The following is a 26232-nucleotide window of genomic DNA, read 5'->3' as shown; positions in this document are numbered from 1 at the left end:
AAAGGTGCTATAACTTAATGAGTCAAATATAATATTAATGTAAATAAAAAATACTAGCCAATTATTATTCCTTTAAAAAAAGAGTCAGAGAGAAGTAGAAACAATTTTTTGTCCTCTGAGATTATTATCACCTTCAGCTTAATTCAATAGCACAAGAGACAGCATTAGGAATGATTTTTAATGCTACAGGTAGTTACTGACATTATGGTCATAGGTAAACTTCTAATGGTTGCTCTAAGTTTCCAATCACCTCCTTTTTGGTGTCTGTTTCGTTCTTTTTCAGTAAGCTCGGCAAGCTATGATGCTGTCCCTTAAGCACTCTAATGACTCCAAGTAAAACAGTCATGTAGGCTATGTAGGCTTGACTTCTCAAAAAGCACTCTACACTCTAAACGAATTTTCTTTATCCCTCTCTAAAACTAGAAAAAAAAATCCTACTTCTAAAAGCTATGATTCACCAGTTTTAAGATGTATGCCGAGATAATTTAAGGTAAAATTTGAATATGGCAACATCAAATAAAACTACTTAATTATAGAAAAACCTATTTATATAAGCTCATATTGACTTCAGATGTTTAGCATGGTCAAGTAAATGAAATTTATCTTACTAAAAAGTAAACTGGTCTTAGGCATGTGGGCCTTAACTTACCGCACCAGAAAGAGCTTCTTTTTTTGCAAGATCTCTACTAAGTAATTTGATGAGGTAGTCTGCACGGGTCTGCAACTGTTTTGCTTGTGGTTTTTTATCAGGATCATCTGGAAGAATCTGAAAAAGCAATTAACGTTTTCACATTGTCTTAATAAATAACATGAGAAATTTATTGGGTAAAACATGCTTAACCATTTAAATATATATATATACACATATAGTTCACCAAGTTTCAATTAGTATTTGTAGGAATAAACTCAATGCAAAATACATTTTTTATACCTATGCCAGAGCCAAAGATTTAATTTTTCTGAGAATGAATTCTAAATATACTTTAAATACCCTCATATTATCTTTCAAAATGAAAATAGAAAGTATGAGGTTGTAAATTTCCTTCAAATATACAAAAGTGTACTTAACATCCACTGTTATTCCATGTTATATAATCCTTAAATGCCTTCCCTTCTCAGTAAAAGTGTATTTATATATAATGTACACAAAAATTCCTAGAATACAAGATGTCATCTTTCTAGAAGAAGACCTAAAGCATACACTGGGAGGAAAGTTTTATAGGGGAATCTAGACTACTTAATTTTTTCTTCACAGTAACAAAGCACCAATATCTAAAGGTTCCCAACACAAAAGTATAAACAATAAGGAAGTTCTCCCAGTGTTTCCCGTTTTAGGTAAAAAAAAAAAAAAAAAAAAAAAAAAGATTTCAGCTAGCACAGTGCAACCAAATGACCAAAAATACTAAAATACGATGTTTTTAAAAATATATATATAAAAGATTTTAATGATTTTGTCTTACTGGAATAATAAAATTAATGATGAATGGGTACAAATATATAGTTAGATGGAAGAAATAAGACCTAGTGTTTGATAGATGAGTAGGGTGACTATAGTTAGCAATAATCTATACATTATAAAATAGCTAGAAAAGAATCATTTGAATGTTCCTAGTATAAAGATAAATATTTAAGGTGATAATGTCCCAGTTACCCTGATTTCATCTCTACATATTATATGATTGTATCGAATTATCACACGCCTCCGAAAATATGTACATCTACTATACATCAAAAAATTTTTGGTAGAATAAAACTTTTAACCTAATAATCTGAAAAATAATACACCTAATGTCTTAATAACATATAATTTCACAGTAACGCAAAATCTCAGAAATCATTTAAATTTCATCTTTTCATGCAAGGCATCTTCTAAATACACCAAGGTCACACAACTAGCTAGAGCCTTGGTTTACATATTTCCATTATTTCCAACATAATTTAAAAGTAAGAATTAGAATAAATTAAATTCAACATGAATGGTCAACAGAATCAAGAAATAGAAGTACCTTGTGTGTTAGACTGAGGTCAGGATCCATTTTAATCATTTCCCAGCTTCCATATCCATATTCATAGATGCCAATTAACAAATTGGAGTCATCTTCTTTGCCCCAGTCTATATCAAAATGAGCTGCCTTTGTGTGGCATGGGATAGTATACCTGGCATTAAAGTTAATAACTAATGGTAAATTTGTAATTGCCTTACTGAAAAATTAATTTTGAAAAACGTGAGTCATTAGAACTTTAAAATACTATGCTTTATTTCTTTGATTTTTTTTTCATAACTAGCCAGTAACACCATAAAAATTAAGCACATTCATTTTGTAATTATTGACTAAGAAAAATCTTACAATGGAGAAAATAAGTAACTCACTGCTTTCTTTCTTCTGGATCAGAAGGAATGGATTTGTGCAAAGGTATTAATTCTTCTTCATGGGAGATGACTAGCTTGGCATTCACCTGTACTCCTGATATTCGGAATGTTGGACCCTTCACTTTTCCGAGTCTACCACCTTGATTTTTTTTTAAAAAAGAGTATTTTTAAAAGTATAAAACATAATTCTATAAAACACCAAGCAACTGATGCTATTACTTATGTTATTTAACAATAAGTATTCTTTATTTATGTTATTAAGAGATTACTGGAAAACCTTAAATTTCATTACATATGAACTAGTGATTATCATCTAGCAGATGTAGATTCACGAAAAGTATTTATCTAAGTGTTTTACCAATTACATAAGATGGATCAATCTATTCATACCATCAACCTCTAAATAAAGAATTATAGGATGATGACTCAGGGTCTCGCTCTGTCACCCAGGCTGGAAGTGCAGTGGTGCAATCATTGCTCACTGCAGCCTCGACCTCCTGGGCTAAAGCAACCCTCCCACCTCAATTCACAAGTAACTGAGAATACAAGCATGCACAATCACAACCTGCTAATTTTTATTTTTTCATTTTTCTTAGACACGGGGTCTCATTACGTTGCCCAGGCTGGTCTCAAACTCCTGGGTTCAAGCTAAACCCCCATCTCAGCCTCCCCAAGTGCTGGGATTACAGGTATGAGCCACTATGACTGGCCTGCTTATTAAATCTTATCTAAATATTTTTATTCAGGTAAATGAACTGTAAAATAAGCATAATAATAAAATATGTACCAAACCAATATCATATATGTATATTTGCATTATATTTTCCCAGTCATCTATATTAAAAAACCCTATAGATACTATACATATTGTATTGTGTGTGTATATACACATATAGCTATGAATGTATATATGTGTATATACGTGTATGTATATACGTATATGCATACACACACACACACACACACATATATATATAACTGATATAAAACAGTAATTTCTGACCTTACCTCTCAGACAGAAAATGTCAGCAGAATTAAAAACAGATTCTACTGCCTTCAAATTGCAATTCTGTTCTCCATTTCCTATTACCCAGAATGGCTTTACTTTGTTTCATAAATAATCTTTTGAGACTGATGAATAGATAATTTAAGATATAATATCTAGCTCAACAAAGCATGTTTTGAAACTTTCATTTACTTCTCTTTTAAATCACTCTCATTTTAATGTTACCTGTTCGTTCTGTTCCTGAAGAACTATCCTTTAAAGCTTTAATGCAACCATTATGTACCAATTCTCCCAGTCGTCTAAGGTCTGTTTCCGACTTATCAACTAATTCAGCATCTCGAGCAATTGCATCTAATCTGTAACAAAATAATCCCATTTTCAGGTAAATATGTTAAATGAAGTGGTGCCATTTAACATAAACTAAGTTTCACTCTATTTCAAGATCTAAATGCTACTCTACTGCATGCTCTATATATTCTTGTTCATATAAATGGCAGGAAGCACATAAAAACCAGGACAATGTGGCAGAGAAACAATTCATTTATATATTCAATAAGTTTACTTAATTATAGAGCAAATGGAAGATTACATACCAATTCTGTAAAAGCTTTTAATAACTGATCAAATTTTAAGATGTTCAAAATGAAGTGGTGAAGTTTTATAATTGTAAACAAAAAAGCTGAGTAAAGTTCTGTAACTTTTTATTCCTCTGCACCAAATAATATGAATGATTAATATTCAAGACTTTTGTTCATCTAAAATAATTATGCAAGTATTTTATTTTAAGTATGCCATCTCAAAATGAAACAGAAAATATGTCCATTTTTGAAGGGATTTTTTAGATAAAAAATAAACTAATTTGAGTCTTTGCTGGTCTATATTCAAACAGTGGGTTGACCACAACAAAGGGCAAAGAATATCCAAATCACAATACTTAGTGAGATTATTTGATAACTTCAAAAAACTGTCTTAATTTGAATTTCAATACAGTTTGTATAATAAGAGAATGAATTCGAGAAAATTAAGAAAATATCTCTAGTTAGGGAAAGCAGAGCTGGTTAAAAGGCTGTGTTAGCCTTTGGGAGGCTGAGGCGGGCAGATCACCTGAGGTCAGGAGTTCTAGACTAACCTGGACCACATGATGAAACACTGTCTCTACATTAAAAAAAAAAAAAAAAAAAAAAAAAAAAAATTAGCTGGATGTGGTGGCACACTCCTGTAGTCCCAGCTGCTTGAGAGGCTGAAGGAGGAGAATCACATAAACCCAGGAGGCGGAGGTTGCAGTGAGCCGAGATCGCGCCACTGCACTCCAGCCTGGCAGACAGAGTGAGACTCCATTAAAAAAAAAAAAAAAGACTGGATTAGCAACTCAGCCCTTCTATGGATAAATCTGCTTATGCTACTTTTAAGTTACTGATGAAAAATGAGATAAAGACTGTAAAAAGTGTCTTACAGTCATAAAAGTGCAATTTAAACATGTATTGTATAAATAACTTCATTTACAGGAAAGAAATTTGAGACTAGAAATTAAAGATAGTATAAAAACATTTTTAAAAATCAATCTGAAATTTGTCTTGTACATTAATTTTTAAATGCCGATTAAAAGCAAATTTAACAAAGTAGCTAAACTGAATGTTAACACAAACAAAGCTGACAGCATGTAACACATTCCATTATTCTATGAGAATAATAAATGTATTTACCTTTCCAGAGGACCACCAAATTTCTTATAGCTCTTGATAAACCTAAGAGAAAATAATTGTTTGGTAAATGTGAGCTTCAGTATTCACTAAAAATATAGGTATTTCTAATATTTACAGATATAAGAAGGTACTTGTTAGTATAAAAATTAATTCAAGGCACTGTTATCTAAGAAGAATGAATCAACTATGCTAAAAACAAAAATGTTAAAACATTAAGATACAGCAGGTAAGACACGGCATATTTTAACACCCAGGATGATGTTTAGAGATATCAGTATAAATAAAACAATAGAAGCTAAATTTTGTTTTAAAAATTACTTTATTATTTTCATAAGACCAAAAAAGGTCTGAAGCTACCATAGGAAGTGTCTCCATAATAATTATTAATTATATTACACTTCCTCACATTCCAAGTGCTGATAAAAATTTACTGAATGGCTTTAATTCAGATGTGTGGTATTACAACAACGAAAAATTAAAATTTTACTTAAGAAAGCTACATAAGTGGTTAATAAATGAGGAAAAATATCCAGGTAAAGTAGAAGTCGAAATGCTTCCTCAACTAAAGACGAAAAGTCCAGCAATTCAGGTGGTCAGTACCTTTAAAAAAGGCTAACAATGTATTAAGTTTTCTGGTAGAAAGAATGAGGAAGAATTTTGTCAGGTCTAAGATTTAAAAGAAAAAAGTTACAATGGCTTGCAAGAAACAAACTTTCAAAATACAAAACTGAACAAGATTTTAATAAATCTCATATCCAAAACTATTACACAAACAAAAGTAAGCCGTTATCCCATTCCCCTTAAATAAATGTGTATACATAAACATTCTGAATGGACATTACATTTATCCTGCATGGTCAATCTTACCTCACCTCAATTCCTACTTCAACATATCAGAAAAGGTTTTAAAACAGGGTTATTTTCAAAAAGGAAATTACCTTGGTGTTAAGAAACTAGAAAAATACAGAACTTCTACAAAATATTAGTAACTGGGAGTCCTAAATGCAGTGAGAATTTTTAATAAAAAATTTTAATAAAAAACCAAATGTATCATAAACACTTTTATTATTCAAAAGGATCACTATTCTGAGTCAAATTAATAAAAAAAGTTTTGCAGCCTAAGTAGTTTAGCAATAAATAAATAACACGCAAAGGTAAGACACTAAACTTGTTAGTTATAATACCCAAAAGCAGAACCACCCAATTCCTACTCAAATAACATACATTTGCCTCTTCTAAAACTTCATCACAATTTTTGAAAATTATGAAATTTTTATATTTTAGTTTCACACTCTACTAAAACTAAGTTGAAGCGATTGTCTTATACCATCTTACCGCCTAATTTCTGCATCACTAAATCCTTTAATATTCTCGCGAGGAATAGTCCGTGGTCTTCCCCGTTTCTTTGGCCTTTTCCCTTCTGAGATGGAATCACTATCAGATCCAGAGTATCTCCTACTTCTACTGCGCCTCCCTTCACTTCCATTGAAACTAATCTGGAATTGGAAAATAAATATTTACCCAACCTTAGTGTAAAAACAGCTTTTATCTTAGGAGCAAAAGCCATTATAAAAGATGGTCAGAATCTTAAAAATGTTATTCAAAGTATCAAAAACATTCCATAAACAAAATTAAAAAGCAAACAGAAAAATATATACATCTGGTGGGTATTTTGACTTAAAGGGTAATGAGACAATGTTACATCAAAAGCCTCAAAAGTTATTCTACTGACCCAGCAACATAACTTCTAGGCATTTTTCCTGAGGAGATCAGAACTGTGAAGAAACACTGATCAATAAAGTTATTTACATCATAAAAGAAAAATGTGGCTGAGCGCAGCAGCTCATGCCTATAATCCCAGCGTGACTGGGAGGCCAAGGCAGGAAGATAACTTGAGCCCAGGAGTACAAGACCAGCTTAGGCAATATAGTGACACCTTGTCTCTACCAAAAATTTAAAATATTAGCGAGGCATTTTTGGAGCTACTTGAGAGGCTGAGGTGGGAGATCACTTGACCCCAGGAAGTTGAGGCTGCAGTGAGCCATGATTGTACCACTGCATTTCAGCCTGAGCAACACAGTGAGATCCTGCCTCAAAAACAAAAAGCAAATAATCTAAATACTCATCAAAGAGAGACCAGACAAATCTATATGATAGAATGCTAAGAGACCATTAAAAATGGGGTTGTAGAATAATTAACATTCATGACATACTGTCAAAAAGAAGAAAAAGTTCCAAATTAATACGACTCCACAATTTAATTTGGCAAATGATAATGAATTTTTAAAAACTGGAATGATGTACACTGTGATAATATTAGTCGTTATCTCTGAGGGAACGGATTAATTAACTGTCCCTTTTTTTCTGTTCTGCTTAATATCCACATATTGCTATTCTAACTAGACAAGTCAGATATTTGAAAGAAAAAAATGCCAGTTGAACCCACATAAAAGACTATTTGTAACATCCATGAATTTTAATGGGATACATCAAAACATACATTCTGTAAGTCTTGGGAGTTTTTCCAAAGCTTTGGCACATATTCTGAACCTCTAATATGCTGAAACTTAAATGAAGTAAAAAATGGTATTTAGACCTTATTTTTTCTAACCTCCCTTGATCCTTTCACAAGATCTAATGTAATGCTGCATTCTCACACACTCTAAAACAAAACTACTTAGGGGTTTGAAGAAATAAACAGAAACAAGAAATAACATACATGGTTACTTTTAGGCCAAAAACATTATTTTTGGCTCCACTTCTGGCTGTTATGTAGAAACTTGGTAGGGGCACTGCTCCTACTCTAACAACAAATCTGATCTACAAGATCCTAATTCTTCTGTTTAACATCAGAGAGATGAAATTTCAGGGCAACCTATACATCTAAATGTAAGGAAATACAGGAGATTGCAAAAAGAGAAAAAGATATAGGACTCGAACAGTGGCTCATCTGTGGACAGCATAGGTGACAGAAATCAAGTACCATACAAGACGGTATCAGCTAAAATCTGCTAATGGCTGAGTACAGGCTATTGTGAGATCATAGGACCTAACAGCCAAAACTCGGAGGACCTGCACCCATTCTCAGGCACGCTGCCACAAACTTCCACTAGGTGATCATGAGAAAGCAGCATGGTAGAAGACTGGACAAAACTTTTCTCCATGGTACAGCCTTAGAGAAAGTGAGCGGTCACCTTTGTGGAAACAGGAAGGAAGCCTTGCCAGACCCTTCTGATCTGCTCAACTGAGGGCACAGAATAAGATCTAATATGGTTGCAAGAAAATAAAAAACAAAAAACTCTACCCTTGGGGGAATGGTAGCAGGGCAGGGACTAGAGTGGGGCAAGCCCCTCATTTGCCCCAGGCTTAATTTAAGGAAACACCAAAAAACTCAGTAATCAAGACAAATAATTTTATAATATCCTAAAAACCAAAGGATAATAGAAAAAGAAATTAGTCTTAGAATTTTTTCCCTTTTGGCAATATAGCTTGGCATGGCACTATTACAGTTATTTAAAAATCTGATATTTGTTTACTTAGGCTACTGAATAAATACCAAATGTTTAAAAACTAAAATTACATAAAGTATGCTTTCTGAACATGGCAGAATTAAATTACCAATAATTAACAAAGATAGTTGAAAAATCTCCTAAATACCTGAACATTTTAAAACATACTTCTAAAAAAACCTATGGGTCAAAGAGAAGTCACATGGGAAATTTTAAAATATTTTTAAATTAAGGAAAATATAAAGATAGATTTGGAAGATTCAGAAAAAGCAATGCTTAAAGAAAAATTTGTAGCATTAAATGCCGATATTAGAAAAGAGAGATTACATTTCTATATCTAAGCTTGCACCTTAAGAAACTGAATAAAAGAGGCCAGGTGCAGTGGCTCACGCCTATAGTCCCAACATTTTGGTAGGCCAAGGCGGATGGATCACTGAAGCCCAGGAATTCCAGACTAGCCTGGACAACGTGGCAAAACCCCATCTCTACAGAAAGCATACAAAAATCAGCTGGGTGTAGTGGGGCACACCTGTGGGAGGATCATCTAAGGCCATGAGGTTAAGGTTGCAGTGAGCCAGAATTGTACCACTGCACTCCAGCCTTGGCAACAGAGCAAGATGCTGTCCCAAAGAAAAAAAAAAAAAAAAAAAGAAAGAAAGAAAAGAGCAAATTAAATCAAAAGCAGAAAGGAAGAAATAATAAATTGCAGAAACTCATGAAATTAAAAACACACAAAAAAATCAATGAAACCAGGAGCTGGTTCTTTGAAAAGATGAATAAAATACAAGAGGAGTAAACACTTCTCATTTCATGAGGCAAACATTATCAAATCAAGAACATTACAAGAAAAGAAAATTATGGACTGATACCTCATAGAAACAAACAAAATCGGTCCAGGTTGAATACTCTACTTTATAGAAACATCTTTAAAATTGCAAAATCACCTGTTTTGCACAATTTCTCATTCTTGGGAGCATATAAATTTCTTCAAGTTCCTTTTGTCTTTCTTCTTCTTCTAATCGTCTTCTTTGATCTTCGGGAATAATTTCCTCCCAATTCTTTGAATTTCTTTCAGGTTCCAACTCAATGTCATCCTCATCCATATTTGAGAAGTTGGCAACCTGATAAATTTCAGAATTTTAAGAGTAACTGTTATAGAAAAATTGATCCCTAATTTTTTTTTTAAAGGGAAGAAACTGAGATGCCTAAATATCCTTAGGATAATGAATATGACTGTGGACTAAACCAAAAATAACTTCTAAACAACCTAGATTCATCACCTCACTAGGGCAAAGCAGATCAAACAAATGACATCTAATAATCCTCTAGGAAAGATTTTCTTTTGCCCTACTGCTCAACAAAATTAGTAGCATCTCAGAACTAAAAGCAGTTAACAGAACAAAAAAAAAGTAATTTATACTATTAACATGCTAAATAATCTGCAGAAATTCTCAGACCAGTCCATGTATCAAGTATTGTAGAACAATCTAGTATCATTTTTATGATCGCAAAAACACAATCTAAAGAGCTACTGGCAGCAAAGAGCTACTGGCAGAGACACAGAGCTCTTTGAGAGCACACTACCTTCTGGGAGGATTATATAAGATAGCACATTTAAGGTACTATGCAAGGTCTGGTATACAGAAAGCACCCATTAAGGCTAACTATCACAGCCGGGCGAAGTGGCTCACGCCTGTAATCCCAGAAACCACCTCTTAACCAGGATTACTCAACAGTCTTCTATCTTATCTCCCTGCTATAGCTCTTGTCTCACTACAGTCATCCACATAGCAGCCAGAGTGATATTAAAATTACAAAAGTTTTTTATTCACTGTGTGGGGTACATGCAGATGTTCTATAAATACTTGTCAAATGAACACATGAAATGAACTGACCCTTAAAAACTGCAGTTCATAGAAAATAGCTAAGATGTAGAGAAGCCTGTTTCTTTAAACAAATGGCACTTAACTTACTCCATGAGGTCAGTTGACTTATGTTGTTTTAGGACTCCTTTCAACTCACTGGCCCTCAAAAAACCAGGGATATTAAGTATCAATATATAGTAGCTTATTGCTTACTTTGACTGATTTACTTGAGTTTTCTTATTTGTGATAAGTTAATGTCAAAAACTGCTTCAAAAAAAATCAGCCGAAAGCTTTCAGTCATGGAAATCTAAGTAAGAGATCACACTGATTCATTTATTTACCCAAGTATTTAAGGACACGCTATTTGCCAAGCACTATTCTAGTTGCTAATTAGCAAACAACAGCTCTTTCCACCCAACAACATGTAACTTCATAAATGGATCTGGTCTCTTTCAAATCAGTTTGCTACTGGTTTGTCTGAACAAGGGAGAGTAGTTTTTATACAACATAGCAATCTTCCTGATTATGCTTAAAGAAAGATTAACAAACCACTAAATGACAATAATTCAATTCCTCTCAATTTATGTAATTACAAGGAAAATTTTGTTTAAATCTACCTTGAACTGGGAAAGCAATTCGTCTCCTACAGTTAAAGGACCTGGTTCATTTTCATGAGTTTCAGCTCTCTTCAAGATTTCATCTATATCCATTTCCTATAATTAGAAAAACAATATTTAAATATACTTGAATCCTTTCATCCTACCAAACAGATGACACATATTCTGAAGCGGGTTTGTTGTTTTGTTTTGTTTTTTTTTTTTACCTGGGGCTCTTGTTCTTCTCCTTCAGGTTCCTTAAAAAGTTCCTCAGCACCAAACTTTAAAATGGCTGATAACTCTTCTTTATTGAAAGGAGTAGAACTAAAAGAGGAAAAACAAAAATGCTTAACATTTAACAGTTAAAAATATTTACACAGCACTTTTATTAATTACTGACATTTTCACCTTTACAAAAGTTACATGAGGAAGTTAGATGAATCAAGTATTAGTATCCTTTTTTTTTTTTTTGAGACAGTCTCTCACTCTGTCACCCAGGCTGAAATACACTGGCACAATCTTAGCTCATTGCAACCTCCGCCTACCAAGCTCAACTGATCCTTCTGCCTCAGCCTCCTCAGTAGCTGGGACTACAGTCGTGTTGTCACCATGCCCATCAAGTTTTTTATTTTTTGTAGAAGTGGGGTTTCACCATGTTGTCTAGGGCAGTATATTTACTTTAAAATAAGGAACTTGAAGCACAGAAGTTAAAGAGATTACCCCTAAAATTACAAATCTATAGCGATGAAACCAGGTATTGAAGTATGTCTTCTAACTAGAAATTAGTCAAAAGTCTTCCAAAATATAAAAAGTACAACACTGAATACATTTCCTCAATGATCTATAGTGATGTAACATATCAAAAAAATGAGTTTCCTGACTCTAAAATGACATTTTTTAAATAATAAAGTAACCACCTTGATGGGGCAGAACCTGTATGTAGTACTGTCTTCCCAGTTGTGTCCATTCTTTGAATTACAAGATGATCTAAAACCATCTTCTTTTTGGCCCTTTCAAGAATATCTTCTTCAACTGATCCCTTTGTAACTAGACGATAAATATTCACCTGTAAAAACACACACGAGGAAACAAATTGCAGCATAAAGGATTTGTTTTGCTAACTTCAAGTGCCTAAACATTGGCACACAAATTGAAGCTCATTCTACACTACATGAAGTTTTCACGGGTTAAAAGCAAAATGAAAATTTAAAAAACATGTTTAAAGCTAGAGTTCCTCAACTCAAACTATTTTGAAATATATCCTTCCTTCCTTCTTAACATTTTGGCAAGGAGATTGCATTTGCTTATTTTTGTTTTTTTTTAAAGGAAAGACAGTAATTTGTAAGTTATGATTTAGCTGGGAAAAATGGGGGGGGGGCACATAAACTTCTGACAGCCTTATTATACTCGTTGCCTTGATTCTAATGTTTCATCACTCTGTATTATGCAAAATTCTATGAACCACTCCCCAGGTTAATTAATAAGAAGCCCACCATAAAACAAACTCTTCAAAATTGAAAAAAAATTGGTGTAGTTAATTTTCCCTATTTCTCTAGGTAAAGGTTCAGTACCACCATTTAAGGGTATTTTGTTACAATTATAAAAATGGGGTCACATATTATATGTGGAGAATCTTGGAAGCACATGGACAAAATATACACTAACAGAAAGGCAGCATATGCTACTCAAACTCTTTCAAGTTAAAACAAGCAAGTAGACTTTTATTATAATTGAAAAACACTGCATTTTATAGTTATGACTAGAACACAGGATAAAAACAGCATACATGATCCTATTTATGCATAGTTACCTCAATTCTGTCATATTCTCCAGGTGATTTTGGTAAACCAAGTTCCTTAGCATCCTATCTGTTAAATAGTAGTATGACTGTTGCAGGGATCTTACCCTCTAGAAGATACACTGAAACCATTCCCCCCCAAAAAAGAATTCTAAAACAGCAACATAATACAAATTAAAATTAAAAATACCTGTTTCTTTTGCCCAATTCGATGGGCTCTAGCCTGTGCCTGAAGATCATTCTGTGGATTCCAATCGGAATCAAATATAACAACAGTGTCGGCAGAGGCTAAATTAATCCCTAGACCTCCAGCTCTTGTAGACAGCAAAAAGCAAAAATCCTGTAAGAAATTAAATAATCAAAATGAAAATTTTTCAATTAATTTTCTGAACTTAAACAGCATGTTACTAATTAAACAAAAAGGCAGTTTTTAAAACTAATACATAAACATCTAGCAAGACCAACCAACAAAAAGACTCCAAAATCAAATATATGTGTTATTAATACCAAATTCAATATAGTGTTTACTTCTGTTGAAAAAAAAAAAAAGAAAATGGAATAGGAAAGGAATGATGCTTCAACTCGAACTGTAAATTTTATTTCCTTAAAAAATAAAAGGCACATACCAAAAAAAAAGAACTCTATGGAAAATAGTGTGGAAATTCCTTAAAGGAACTAAAAGTAGAACTACCATTTGATCCAGTAATCACACTACTGAGTATCTGCCCAGAGGAAAAAAGTCATTACATGAAAAGATACCTGTATATACATGATTATAGCAGCACAATTTGCAATTGCAACAATGTGCAACCAGCCCAAATGCCCATCAATCAACAAGAAGATAAACTGTGGTATACATATACAATGGAATACTACTCAGACATAAAGAGGAATGAAATAATGGCATTTGCAGCAACCTGGATGGGATTGGAGACTATATTCTTTTTTTTTTTTTTTTTTTTTTTTGAGATGGAGTCTCACTCTTTTCATTTTGCCTCACTGTAACCTCCGCCTCCCAGGTTCAAGCAATTCTCCTGCCTCAGCCTCCCAAGTAGCTGGGATTACATACAGGTATGCACTACCACACCCAGCTAATTTTTGTATTTTTAGTAGAGATGGGGTTTCACCATGTTGGCCAGCCTGGCCTCAAACTCCTGACCGCAAGTGATCAACCTGCTTCAGCCTCCCAAAGTGCTGGGATTACAAGTGTAACCCACCACGCCCAGCCTGGAGACTACTATTCTGAGTGAAGTAACTCAGGAATGGAAAACCAAACATTGTATGTTCTCGCTCATAAGAGGGAACTAAGCTATGAGGATGCAAAGTAATAAGAAATGATACAAAGGACTTTGGGGACTCAGAGGGAAAGGGTAGGAGGGGATGAGCGATAAAAGACTACAAATTTGGTTCAGTGTATACTGGTGAAGGGTGCACCAAAATCTCACAAACCACCACTACAGAACTTACTCATTTAACCAAATATCACCCATTTCCCAAAAATCTATGGAAATAAAAAAAAATTTTAAAGCAAAGTGCGATAATTTGCTGTTTTGGGGTCTTGTCTTTACTTTTTTTGAGACAGAGTCTCACCTCTATTGCCTGAGCTAGAGTCTAGTGGCATGAGCATAGCTCACCACAGCCTCAAACTCCTGAGCTAACTGATCCACTTAACTCAGCCTCCCAAGTAACTGGGACTATAAGGGAGTGCCACCATGCCCAGTTTATTTTTTTACTTTTTTACTTTTTTTTCTTTTTTTTGTACAGACAGCAGTCTCACTGTTTCCCAGGGTGGTCTCAAACTCCTGGCCTGAAGCGATTCTCCTGCATTGGCCTCCCAAAGTGCTGGGATTACAGGTGTGAGCTACCGTGCCCAATCTGCCTAATTTATTTTGAAGCAAATTAAAGTAACTGTTCCATGCTGAAACAGTATTGATAATAAACAGTAAAATTCTTGGCTGGGCATGGTGGCTCACACCTGCAATCCTAGCATTTTGGGAGGCCGAGGCAGGTGAATCACCTGAGGCCAGGAGTTCAAGACCAGCCTAGCCAACATGGTGAAGCCCCATCTCTACTAAAACTACAAAAACTAGCCAGGCACGGTGGCATGCACCTGTAATCCCAGCGACTTGTGAGGCTGAAGCAGGAGAATAGCTTGAACCCAAGAGGCAGAGGTTGCAGTGAGCTGAGATCATGCCACTGCACTCTAGCCTGAGCAACAGAGCTAGACTCTGTCTCAAAGAGTGCAATTCTTAGGTTTAAACTAGAATAGTGACTTTAAAACCTCGTTTGCTGATCAAAGGTGGCTAACACTACTCCTTTTTTATCAAACTAGATATGAAGATTAAAAATGTCTGAATATAATAATGTAATATACTGATACTAAATCAAAATTATTTATAATTTAAAAAGCATTAATACATACCTCTGATCCCTCAGCATTAAAATGATCCAGAGCTTGTTTCCTCAGTTCTCCTTTTATTGATCCATCTAATCTCTAGAATAAAACACATTAAAATACTGCATATAACAGAATCGAAATGTTACAAAGCAATTATAAAATTAAGTAGAAATATGAAGCATGTCTTATATAATAGAAGGTACCTTCTAGACGGTAAAATAATGCTCAGGCATTCCGTCTTTGGTCTGTGCTCCAAATCACTAAGACTGAACCCTCAAGAGTAAATACAGCATAGGCTGTCATACTATTCTGCCTCAGTCCCATTCTAAAGGTATGTGATTGAGTACACAGCTGTTTATAAACACCTGAAACAAGTTTCATATCATGCCATGACATACTGTGTTATACTCTCATGTTTTATCATTTTACTTTCAAAATGTTGGTGTAACCCATTAAACTGATTCACAGATCCATTATCAGGTTACAAATTAAGTACAGTGTGGTTACTAGAACAGCATTAGTGTCACTTGAGAACATAGATAGGCAAATTATTCAGCCCTACCCCAGACCTACTGAAGGGGTTTAGCAAAGGCCATCCAATTAATTCTGATGCACACTAAAGTTCGAAAATTATTGATGTGAAGCATCATGGGCTCTAGTCAACATCCTGCAAATGAGTATTTTATTCACTGGGTATCTTGAGCAAGTGATTTGACTTTTCTACACAAACTTTTTCTCCATGTCAGTTCTGCTTTAAGTAAAACAGACGTAATAGTAGTCCCTCTTTCGTAGACTATAGAGAACTCAGTGAGAGAACATAGGAAAACACGTAGCACAGTGCCTACACATACTGAATGCTTATTAAACATTAGCTACTATTTCACTTTCTAAATGGCAATGATTTTGTAATTATTACCTGGTTATAGACTAGAAATAACTTGTCTACTGTGATCCATGCATTTAACCGATGTATTAAACTAGTATTTTGGGAAGCCATATGCCTACCTTTGCTTTGTTACTGTATGAATTTTAAGTCTGAGAAGAAAAATATATACATTTTAAACGATGTATTCTAAGTGGTTTAAGTGAAATGCTCTTAATTATCACCTACACAAAGTAGGAAAACAGATGTCTATTAAGGTTTAAAAAAAAAAAAAATGTTTCTTTTCCACTAAAATACAAACTAGTACAAATATTAAGACTAGTGGCATCTCATTACTGTTGCATGACCTAAACCAAATAAAATTAAAAATGATTCTCTCCAGGAAGCGACCTAGGAACAAGAAGGCATTAGCGGCAGAGAAGTGGTGCTTATAAACACTCAAAATTGGCCGGGCGCGGTGGCTCAAGCCTGTAATCCCAGCACTTTGGGAGGCCGAGACGGGCGGATCACGAGGTCAGGAGATCGAGACCATCCTGGCTGACACGGTGAAACCCCGTCTCTACTTTAAAAATACAAAAAACTAGCCGGGCGAGGTGGCGGTGCCTGTAGTCCCAGCTACTCGGGAGGCTGAGGCAGGAGAATGGCGTAAACCCGGGAGGCGGAGCTTGCAGTGAGCTGAGATCCGGCCACTGCACTCCAGCCTGGGCGGCAGAGCGAGACTCCGTCTCAAAAAAAAAAAAAATTAAAAAAAAAAAATAATAATAAACACTCAAAATTAGTCAAACTAATTTTTTGTTTGACCAGGTACACAATAATTTGTTTAAAAACAAATCAACACAAGGCAGGAGAAGAAAGCAAATGGAAGGACAGGAGGAATAGCTAAAGAGTACAAGTTGCTTTCCGATGAAAATGTTCTAAAACCACCTGTCTGACAATTACACATATCTGTGAACATAGTAAAAACCACTGAATTGTATACTTTAAATGAGTAAATTGTATGATATGGGAATTACATATCAGTAAAAGTGTTTTCAAAACCCTCAACTAATGGTACTCTTCTACGTTTTCCCCTAAATGATTGTAATTATTTCTCAATGATATTCATATCACCAAATACCTGTCCTTCTTCACAACACTTACCAGAATTGTAATGTTACATTTATTTGCAATCACCTGCTTGATGTTTGTCTCCTGTAAAAGATTATGAGCTCTGACCAAGCAGGGAATGTGTGTTGAGTCCCATTATTATAATTTTACTGCTATTTTACTATCTACACTAAATATACACCATTTGCTAGCTGTATCTACATAATGTCTGCTATGTTCCTAGCACTGTTCATAAAATTGCTTCAAGGATTAAATAATTAGATGTAAAGTACTGAAAATAGCACCTGACTTTAAACACTCATCAATAATATTAGCTTTAGTTATACTGAATGAACTTCAACATAAATTTTGAATAGATGGAAGGGAATTTTGGTCTTTAGTTTCTTCTCTAAAGTTGTCCAGTTTTACTCAGCGAACACTGTGTCAGATAACTATGAGCACACCAATCATCAGAATCTTGGCAGCATTCACATTCAGAGGCTGCTGGCTGTTTTCCTCATTCAGATTAAAGACTAAAGGCTCCCCTGCTTTTAGATCTATCCAATCAAGAAAACTCTGTCTTAGTTCAATTTTTAAAATCTAAAGCAAGCACAGAAGAAAAAGGCAGAATTAAAAGAAAATAAAAATTAGAGGAAAGGAAGAAAAATTGTTTTGTTGCAATATGTAAAGTCAAGAAGAAAAAACGGAATGACAAACATTTTTTAAAGCAGATATATCTTTTTAAAGAAAGTGCAGTTTATATAAAAACCTAAACACTTATAAAATAATTTCAAAGGTAATACTGTAAAATATGCACAGGAATTAGATAAAATTTAAAACAACAAATACAATTAAATGCTTACTTGAAAGGGGAATTGACGATATTTCAAATATTCTGCAAGTATATCTAACATCCGCACCATTTGCGAAAAAATAAGAACTCGATTGCCTCGTTCTCTTAGGCGAATTAAGAGCTTGTCAAGAAGAATCAATTTTCCGCTACTACGAATTAAGTGCTACAGAAACAATAAATTCAAGTCGTTATATGTTAAAAGACGTAAATAAGTTGTCCACATAACACTTTAGTTGCTTGAATTCTTTTAAATTGAGATTTTTAATTTTCATGTTAGAAAACAACTTGTTTCACTTTTCAAAATTTTCTAAGACCTTTACCATTTCACTACGACTTAAGCTAAAATATTCCTTGCCATATCACACCTAGGTTTTTGTTGTATTGTCAGGGAGGAAAAAAGTACTGTTCACTCTGTTTGCTAGTTACTACACCACAGTGTTTCTCCAAAAATCTTAGCTGAAGAACAATTACACTGGAAGCAGCAGCAACTAAGCAACCAAAGGTTTAAAAGGAGTAAGCAAATGCATTCTAATGTATTAATTCTAGATGCTGATCCCAGCCCTTCAAGGCACTACAGTGGCTGGACTGCAGTTGTGCCTTCACACTTCTAACTTATCTTCCAGAAGTACCAGGAAGGGTTAATTAAGATGTGAGGTCAAGATGTCCTTTAGACTACCATCTACCAAATCACTAATGCAGCACAATTACTATTAATGATTTTTTTCATAATTATGAACATACTGTGGGATTTTTTTGCTGGATAAGTCATTATAGTCCATGGTTTGAGAGACATATTTTTAGAAAATTCATCAAAATAATTAGATAAATTAGAATTTTAAAATCTTTTCTACAAAGATTAATAACTGAGACCATTATATAAAGGCACCATTAACTAAAGAGAACTTTTAACCAATATATTAAAGCACTGAGCTATTTTCGATTGTAAGTGAAATCAACATTTCTAGAACTTTATCATAAAGTAACAACATTTAAAAATTCTTACTTGTAAGGCCTCCTGTTTATTATAGAATTCATTATTATCTGGTGGTTTAATGAGGTAGCAATGGTTACAACATTTCTTTAGTTCCATCATAATGTTCAAAAAGCCTGAGGTACTGCCCTTGGAACCTTTGCTGAGGGCTTTGTAATTCCTAGTTAAAATCCATCTTAAAAAAAAAAATTATGAAAATGACATTTAGCAGAACAATTACCAGGATAAATTCTAAACGCTTAAAAAAAAAAAAAAGGCAAAAGGTAGTACCAAAGTAAAACTGTACCATTATGAAATTCACAACTGGATATATGATGGACCAAGCCTCTTTCATAATACTCACGAGAACACAACTTGTTTTCCGAACCATTAGCTACACACAGAACAGGCTAATGTAACATAATTATTACAGAGTATTAATCCTTTTCCCCTCAAATTTGCTAAAAAGATGGTCACCTGCATTACTTATCTTAATCTTCTTACAACTTTCACTGCATTAGACATCTAATGAAATTGAATCTTCTACATGGACCTAAAAGAAACCTGAGGATACCTGGTTTTAGCCACAACTGTCTTCTCTAGATTGCAATTACACAATACATATGCAACTTACAGAAAACACCTTGGTGCTATTTTACTGCTCCTAACTATATGTAACAATTCCTGTGCTCACTTCGGCAGCACTTATACTAAAACTGGACCGATACAGAGATTAGCATGGTCCCTGTACAAGGATGACATGCAAATCCACGAACCCTCCATATTTTTTGTATATATATATACCATGAATACTACACAGCCACAGAAAAAAAAGGATGAAATGATGTCCTTCAAATAAAATAATGTCCATGGATATAGTTGTAGACCATAATTCTAAGTGAATTAACACAGAAACAGAAAACCAAACCTCGCATGTTCTCACTTATAAGTGCAAGTTACACACTGCGCACACATGGACATAAACATGTAACACTGTGGACTACTAGAGAGGGGAATGAGGGGAACATGGGTTGAAAACTACCTACTGCATACCATGCTCACTACCTGGACGCAATATTACCCATGTAACAAACCTGCACATACACCTCCAGCATCTAAAATAAAAGCTGAATTTTAAAAAGAAAAGAAAAATTTCCTCTCACCACGACCTTTTCCACCTTTTATTTTCCTCCTTTTAACAAGGTCAGTTTTTGAAGGGACTTCAAAGTCTCAAATATCTAGTGTACATACTCTTTTATTACCATTCTTTACCACTAGTTATACAGGCAGTTCCCCAAAACTGGAATGAAAAGCAAAACAAAACCCATGGACAATGCTCAATGCCGTAAGAGGTAATCAAGAATAAAGAATTATTTTTCCTTATCCAGAAAAAGTTTATTATTAATTTCTCTAGAGGTAATAATTCTAAGAATTTTTCCAGAAATTTATGGCAGTATCTTATTACTTTAGTTGCCAAAAAGTACCCTGAAGAGTTTAAGTTCAATATTCATGATATATGACTAGCACTGAGAGAATTACAGGTGAATGTATCTTCTTCCTACTTTGACTTTTCTTCCCAGATATTCTACAAAATGCATTACTTTTTTTAAAAGAACCCGATAACAAAATCAGATAATCGCCATTGTGTACTACAAAATATACTCTTATCGTAATTATTAATTTGAATATTATCAAGCACCTAGATCTAACTACCGATCTATAGGGAATACAGGGGATACTGTTAAACTATTTTAGAGGGAAGTACTATGCAAAATCTAGATTGTAGAAAAATTCTACAGAACAACTGTTTTCCTCATCGTATATATTTTAACAAAAAAGAAGTACCTATAGATAAACTCAGAGACAAATCAATTGCCATATATGAACCTAACTCAATCCTGATTTGAGTAAACGTAAAAAAATTTTTTGAGACAGAGAAAATCTGAACAGACACTGAATACTGGCATCAAGAAATTACTTGATTCTGTTGAGAGAGCAATAATTTCCTAAATTGTGAAAATTTTAAAGTGGGTTATTTATGATGGGGTCTCACTGTCACCCAGGCTGGAGTGCAGTGGCATGACCTCGGTTCACTGCAACCTCTGCCTCATGGGCTTCAAGCGATCCTCCCACCTCAGCCTCCCAAGTAGCTGGGACCACATGCACCCACCACCACTCCTGGCTAATTTTTTTGTATCTTGGGTAGAGACAGGGTTTTGCCATGTTGCCCTGGCTGGTCTCAAACTCTTGAGGCTCAAGTGATCTGTCCCCCCTCAGCCTCTCCAAAGTGCTGGGATTACAGGCATGAGCCACCATGCCCAGGTGATACTAGTATTTTTAAAAGTCAATTATTAGAAATACATAGAAAAATATTTATGGAAAAATGTCTGATCTGCTTCAAAAGGATAGTTACTGAGGGAAATGGGGATGATCAGAGATACGTAAAAAGACTGGCTTGAGAGGAAAGTGAAGCTGGGGCTGGGCACAGAAGCTCACACCTATAATCCCAGCACTTTGGAAGGCTGAGGTGGGTGGATCGCTTGAGGTCAGGAGTTCAGGACCAGCCTGGCCAACATGACAAAACCCTGTCTCTACTAAAAATAAAAAAATTAGCAGGGCATTGTGGGGCACACCTGTAAACCCAGCCGCTCGGGAGGCTGAGGCACCAGAATCATTTGAAACCGGAAGGCGGAGGTTGCAGTGAGCCAAGATCGTGCCACTGTACTCCAGCCTGGAGTACAGAGGGAGACTCCATCTCAAAAAAACAAACAAACAAACAAAAAAAGTAAAGCTGAGTCATGGGTATAAGAGTTCATTAAATTATCCTATTTTTGTACATGTCTGAAATTTTCCATAACAAAAATAATTATGCAGTAAGTATATTCTTTCAAATGTGTGGCACCTATAGATTTACCATAAAATATAAATGTTTCGGAAACTCCAAATGCATGTAGCAATGTATTTCCTTTTATGCAATTAAATGTTTAAATAGATATTAGAACAGATTTTCCTTTCTGACTCTTTGAAAAGTCCTACTGTATAGATCTTGACATACAAAATTTATACCAGCTATGATCTGTTAATACTCTTCAAAAAGCAGCAGGGCCTAAAATTTTGTTCTAAGTTTCTTTTTTTGGCCTCTATCTGTTAACTGTCATAATCAAATAATACCTTCATGTCGTGGAAATCCTAACACTTAAACTTTTTATAATGTAACAGTATGATATACAGGAAAGCAATTAATAATGTGTTAGAAGATAAATTAGTCTTGTTACTCATCATTTTGGACATGTCATTAAATCTCCTTTTGCCTCCTAATGACACAGAATAAACTTATTCTAAAACTCAAGAATTGCAACTGCTCTACGACACTATTGTAGAGAAGGTGGGGGCACCAAGAGCAGGACACAGACATGGAAGTTATTCAGAATTAAAAGTTCAGAACATGTGCTCTGTGTACAGCTTACTTGTAATATTGTTTCTGTAAAGCACTCATTTCCATTCTTAAAATCTGCTCAACCTTGGCAGGAAGAGATTTTTCCACATCTTTCTTAACTCGGCGTAACAGAAACGGCTCAAGCTCCTTGTGAAGGCTTGCATAACCATATTCTCTCCCTTTGCCATGTTCTTCTTCAAAATCTTCCCAGGAAGAAAACCTTTAAAATTTAAGAAATTGGAACAATCACTAGAAAAAGTCAAACTGCATATGAGTTTTTTTTTTTTTTTTTTTTTTTTTTAGGGGAGTCATTTATAAACAAAATACTACAGATTTTTAGAATAAAAAATTAGCTAAAAACTTAGTTACTGGCCGGGCACGGTGGCTCACGCCTGTAATCCCAGCACTCTGGGAGGCTGAGATGGGTGGATCACGAGGTCAGGAGATTGAGATCATCCTGGCTAACACGGTGAAACCCCGTCTCTACTAAAAATACAAAAAAATCAGCCAGGTGTGGTGGCGGGCGTCTTCAGTCCCAGCTACTCTGGAGACTGAGGCAGGAGAATGGCGTGAACCCAGGAGGCAGAGCTTGCAAGCTTGCAGTGAGCCAAGATCGCGCCACCGCACTCCAGCCTGGGCGACAGAGCGAGACTCCATCTCAAAAAAAAAAAAAAAAAACTTAGTTACTTCTAAAAATTTCCCTCCCAAGAAGATGCATGATGAAATATAATTAGTTGTTTTATAAGTTATGATTCTTGAATCAAGTGAATATGAAGTATTTTGAGGTATGGGAGTAATTATCACTAAAATATTTCTCAAAAAAAATACTTTTAAAGTTCTGGACCTACTGAAAAAGCACAAGTAGTGACCTTAGGGAACTTATTTAGCCTAGTCTAGTCTAGTTTTCCTCATTTAGAAAAAAGGATTGCCAGCACCTCATTGTTGTTACTCCTACTATTAAACACAAAGAATGTTACTATGTTAGTTTTTCAAGCAAGGTATATTTTGACCATATGCAAAATCAACTGTTGTGATTTATAACACATGGCTTAAGTTTACTAACAAAATTGAAAAATTGAAATGGTATTACAAACTACCTGACCTCATTTTCCTTTTTTAAAAATTCTTAGTGATCTGTGATCTAATCTTTTAGGGCAATAAAAACTCTAACTGACCTTATTACCTGGGTTTCTTCCCACTAAACATAACCACACAAAACTATGATTAAAATTGTAAATTTGTCTTACTTTTCTGGCATAATGAAATGTAGCAAAGACCAGAGCTCTTTGAGGGAATTCTGTAGAGGAGTTCCAGTGATAAGGAGACGATGATTGGATTTAAAATCTATTAAAGTTTTATAGAGAAGGGAGTCATCATTCTTTAATCGGTGTGCTTCATCAACACCTATAAATGCCCAATTTAGACCTCCAAGGAATGCCTTAAAATAGAAAAACAATATTTTGAGAGAAAAATGGAATTCAGATTTAGCCTTACCATTAAATCTGAACTCTATTATTAAAATGATATAAAAATTAAAAACACGCTTTGTCTAATTTTCAAATAAAAAATTGTAATTTCAAGATTACAATACACAAGTAACTCAGCACATATTCCTTCTATGACAAATTTAACCACTAGAACGTAATATCAAGCTAAAGTTTTTATTAGCTTATAAACATAATTAACAGAGAAAAATCAGCAGTGTCATTGAAAATTTTTACAAAAGATTTTTAGCCTAAGCCCAATAGAAGCCTCTATTAATGTCAATATGAAAAAAAACTAAGACGCAAATTCAGAACAGCGTCTTATTCCAAGTGTAGGTACAATTCTTTGTACAACTTTTATGAACTGTAGAAATCTCTTAAACTTAGGTCTCCAAGTTACAGCAAGCCTGATTCCACTACTTAAGAGTTGTGTTACCATAGGCAAGTTCATTACATTCTTTGAGACACTCTTGAGTTCCGTTTTCTTTTCCATAAAGTAGAGAAAGCGAATATAAAGTAGATGGAGGAATTAAGTAAGGCAGTATCCATAAAGCCTTCATTGCTTCACACAGTGGTAGCTTAATCCTATTAGTTATCTTCCTCTTCTTTAAAGAGCTTACAAATCAATACACACTATAACAAACTAGTTTCATTAGACTGAGTTGGCAAGGTTTTTCTAAAAAGAGCCAGATAGTAAATATTTCAGACTTTGCAGATAAGTATATGGTCTCTGTTACATATTCTTTCTACGACCCTTTAAATGTAACCTTTCAAAAAGGTAAAAACCACTCTTAGTTCAAGCACCATTGAAAAAATAAGACCACAGGCTATAGTTTGCTGACTCATGATTTAGGCTATTCTCTCATCTTGGCCACAGCATATGATAAAGAAAAAACTGATATACAAGAGACAAAAACACGTGAGAAATAAATACATACCTTATCCTTTAATAAAATTTCATAAGTTGTTAACAGTATATTAAATTTTAACCGTTTGGTCTGATGATGTGTCCATTCATGAGTTCTTATCTATCAAGAAATTTGAAGGACAATTTTAAGACAAACATCAAGCAAATTATACTTTTACTTACACATCTAAAAATAAAAATCCATTCAAATATGTAAATGACTATTAATATATGTTTATGTAACAAAAGAGTTTTTGTGGTTTTTTTGAGACAGAGTTTTGCTCTTGTTGCTCAGGCTGGAGTGCAATGGCATGATCTTGGCTCACCACAATCTCTGCCTCCCGGGTTCAAGCGATTCTACTGCCTCAGCCTCCCGAGTAGCTAGAATTACAGGAATGCACCACCACACCCAGCTAATTTTGTATTTTTAGTAGAGACGGGGTTTCTCCATGTTGGTCAGGCTGGTCTCGAATTCCCGACCTCAGATGATCCACCCACCTTGGCCTCCCAAAGTGCCGGGATTACAGGCATGAGCCAGCGCGCCTGGCCTGAGTTATTCTTTATATAGTCCAAAATGCTATGTAAATCTTATAAATAAAGCATAAATACCACAGCATTTGTTAAAAAAATGAAGTAAACACAATTTTAAAGCACATCTTTCACAAAAGAAAAGGTCTTATTTAAGAAAACATTAGTGATTAATTCATTTAATAATGTAATGTTTATGGAGGAAATATGATGTCTGGGGTTTGCTTCACAGTAACTAGGAAAGTAGTGTGAAGAGGTATAGATAAAACAAAACTATCAGTAAATTTGTGAAACTGAAGGTGAGAACATGAGGGTTTATTACATTATTCTGTCTTCTCTCATGTATATTTGAAATTTTCCATTAAAAATGTAAAATATGGGGGTGTGGTGGCCCATGCCTGTAAATCCCCCCAGCACTCTGGGAGGCCAAGGTGGGTGGATCACTTGAGGTCAGGAGTCTGAGACCAGCCTGGGCAACATAGCGAAACCCCATCTCTACTAAAAACACAAAAATTAGCCGGGCGTGGTGGCAGGCACTTGTAATGCCAGCTACTTGGAAGGCTGAGGCAGGAGTATCACTTGAACCTGGGAGGCAGAGGTTGTAATGAGCTGAGATCGTACCACTGTACTGCAGCCTGGATGACAGAGTGAAAAGAAAAAAAAAAGAAAAAAAAAAAAAAAAACAAACACACAAAACCAGTCAAATATATATATGAAGTAACACTAAACCAAAATTGACTTTGTTATAGTCAATTAAACATGTACTGAGAACTTATTTGTGGCAAGTTCTATGCCAGAAACAAAGATTTTTATAAAGACCAAAACAAAACAAAACCCTT

The 26232-nt window shown here is 34.6% G+C and overlaps 1 protein-coding gene and 1 non-coding gene across 6 annotated transcripts in view; one reads left to right on the top strand and one right to left on the bottom strand.

The window, feature by feature from the left end:
* LOC105471048 (chromodomain helicase DNA binding protein 1) overlaps positions 1-26232 on the bottom strand; it is a 73447-nt gene that overhangs the window by 15610 nt on the left and 31605 nt on the right. For all 5 annotated transcript variants that reach the window (XR_011624835.1, XM_024789479.2, XM_024789478.2 and 2 more), the window contains exons 12-28: positions 24897-24986; positions 23722-23912; positions 22506-22694; positions 19072-19234; positions 18079-18231; positions 15271-15342; positions 13039-13188; positions 11968-12116; positions 11278-11374; positions 11072-11167; positions 9534-9710; positions 6416-6576; positions 5081-5122; positions 3603-3733; positions 2372-2510; positions 2007-2157; positions 650-766 (exon numbers count right to left, since the gene is read on the bottom strand). Coding sequence is in view for 4 of the 5 variants with exons in the window: in XM_024789479.2 (XP_024645247.1) it covers positions 650-766; positions 2007-2157; positions 2372-2510; positions 3603-3733; positions 5081-5122; positions 6416-6576; positions 9534-9710; positions 11072-11167; positions 11278-11374; positions 11968-12116; positions 13039-13188; positions 15271-15342; positions 18079-18231; positions 19072-19234; positions 22506-22694; positions 23722-23912; positions 24897-24986 (2268 nt within the window). In the remaining variant the exon portion in view is untranslated. The remainder of the gene's footprint in view (positions 1-649; positions 767-2006; positions 2158-2371; positions 2511-3602; positions 3734-5080; positions 5123-6415; positions 6577-9533; positions 9711-11071; positions 11168-11277; positions 11375-11967; positions 12117-13038; positions 13189-15270; positions 15343-18078; positions 18232-19071; positions 19235-22505; positions 22695-23721; positions 23913-24896; positions 24987-26232) is intronic.
* LOC112424829 (U6 spliceosomal RNA) lies at positions 19725-19828 on the top strand. Its single transcript, XR_003015770.2, has one exon. It is a non-coding gene; the product is annotated as a U6 spliceosomal RNA (small nuclear RNA).

The sequence above is a fragment of the Macaca nemestrina genome, chromosome 6 (genome assembly GCF_043159975.1).
Source record: "Macaca nemestrina isolate mMacNem1 chromosome 6, mMacNem.hap1, whole genome shotgun sequence".
NCBI classification, from domain to species: Eukaryota; Metazoa; Chordata; class Mammalia; order Primates; family Cercopithecidae; genus Macaca; species Macaca nemestrina.
This window is presented reverse-complemented; position numbering and strand designations above follow the sequence as displayed.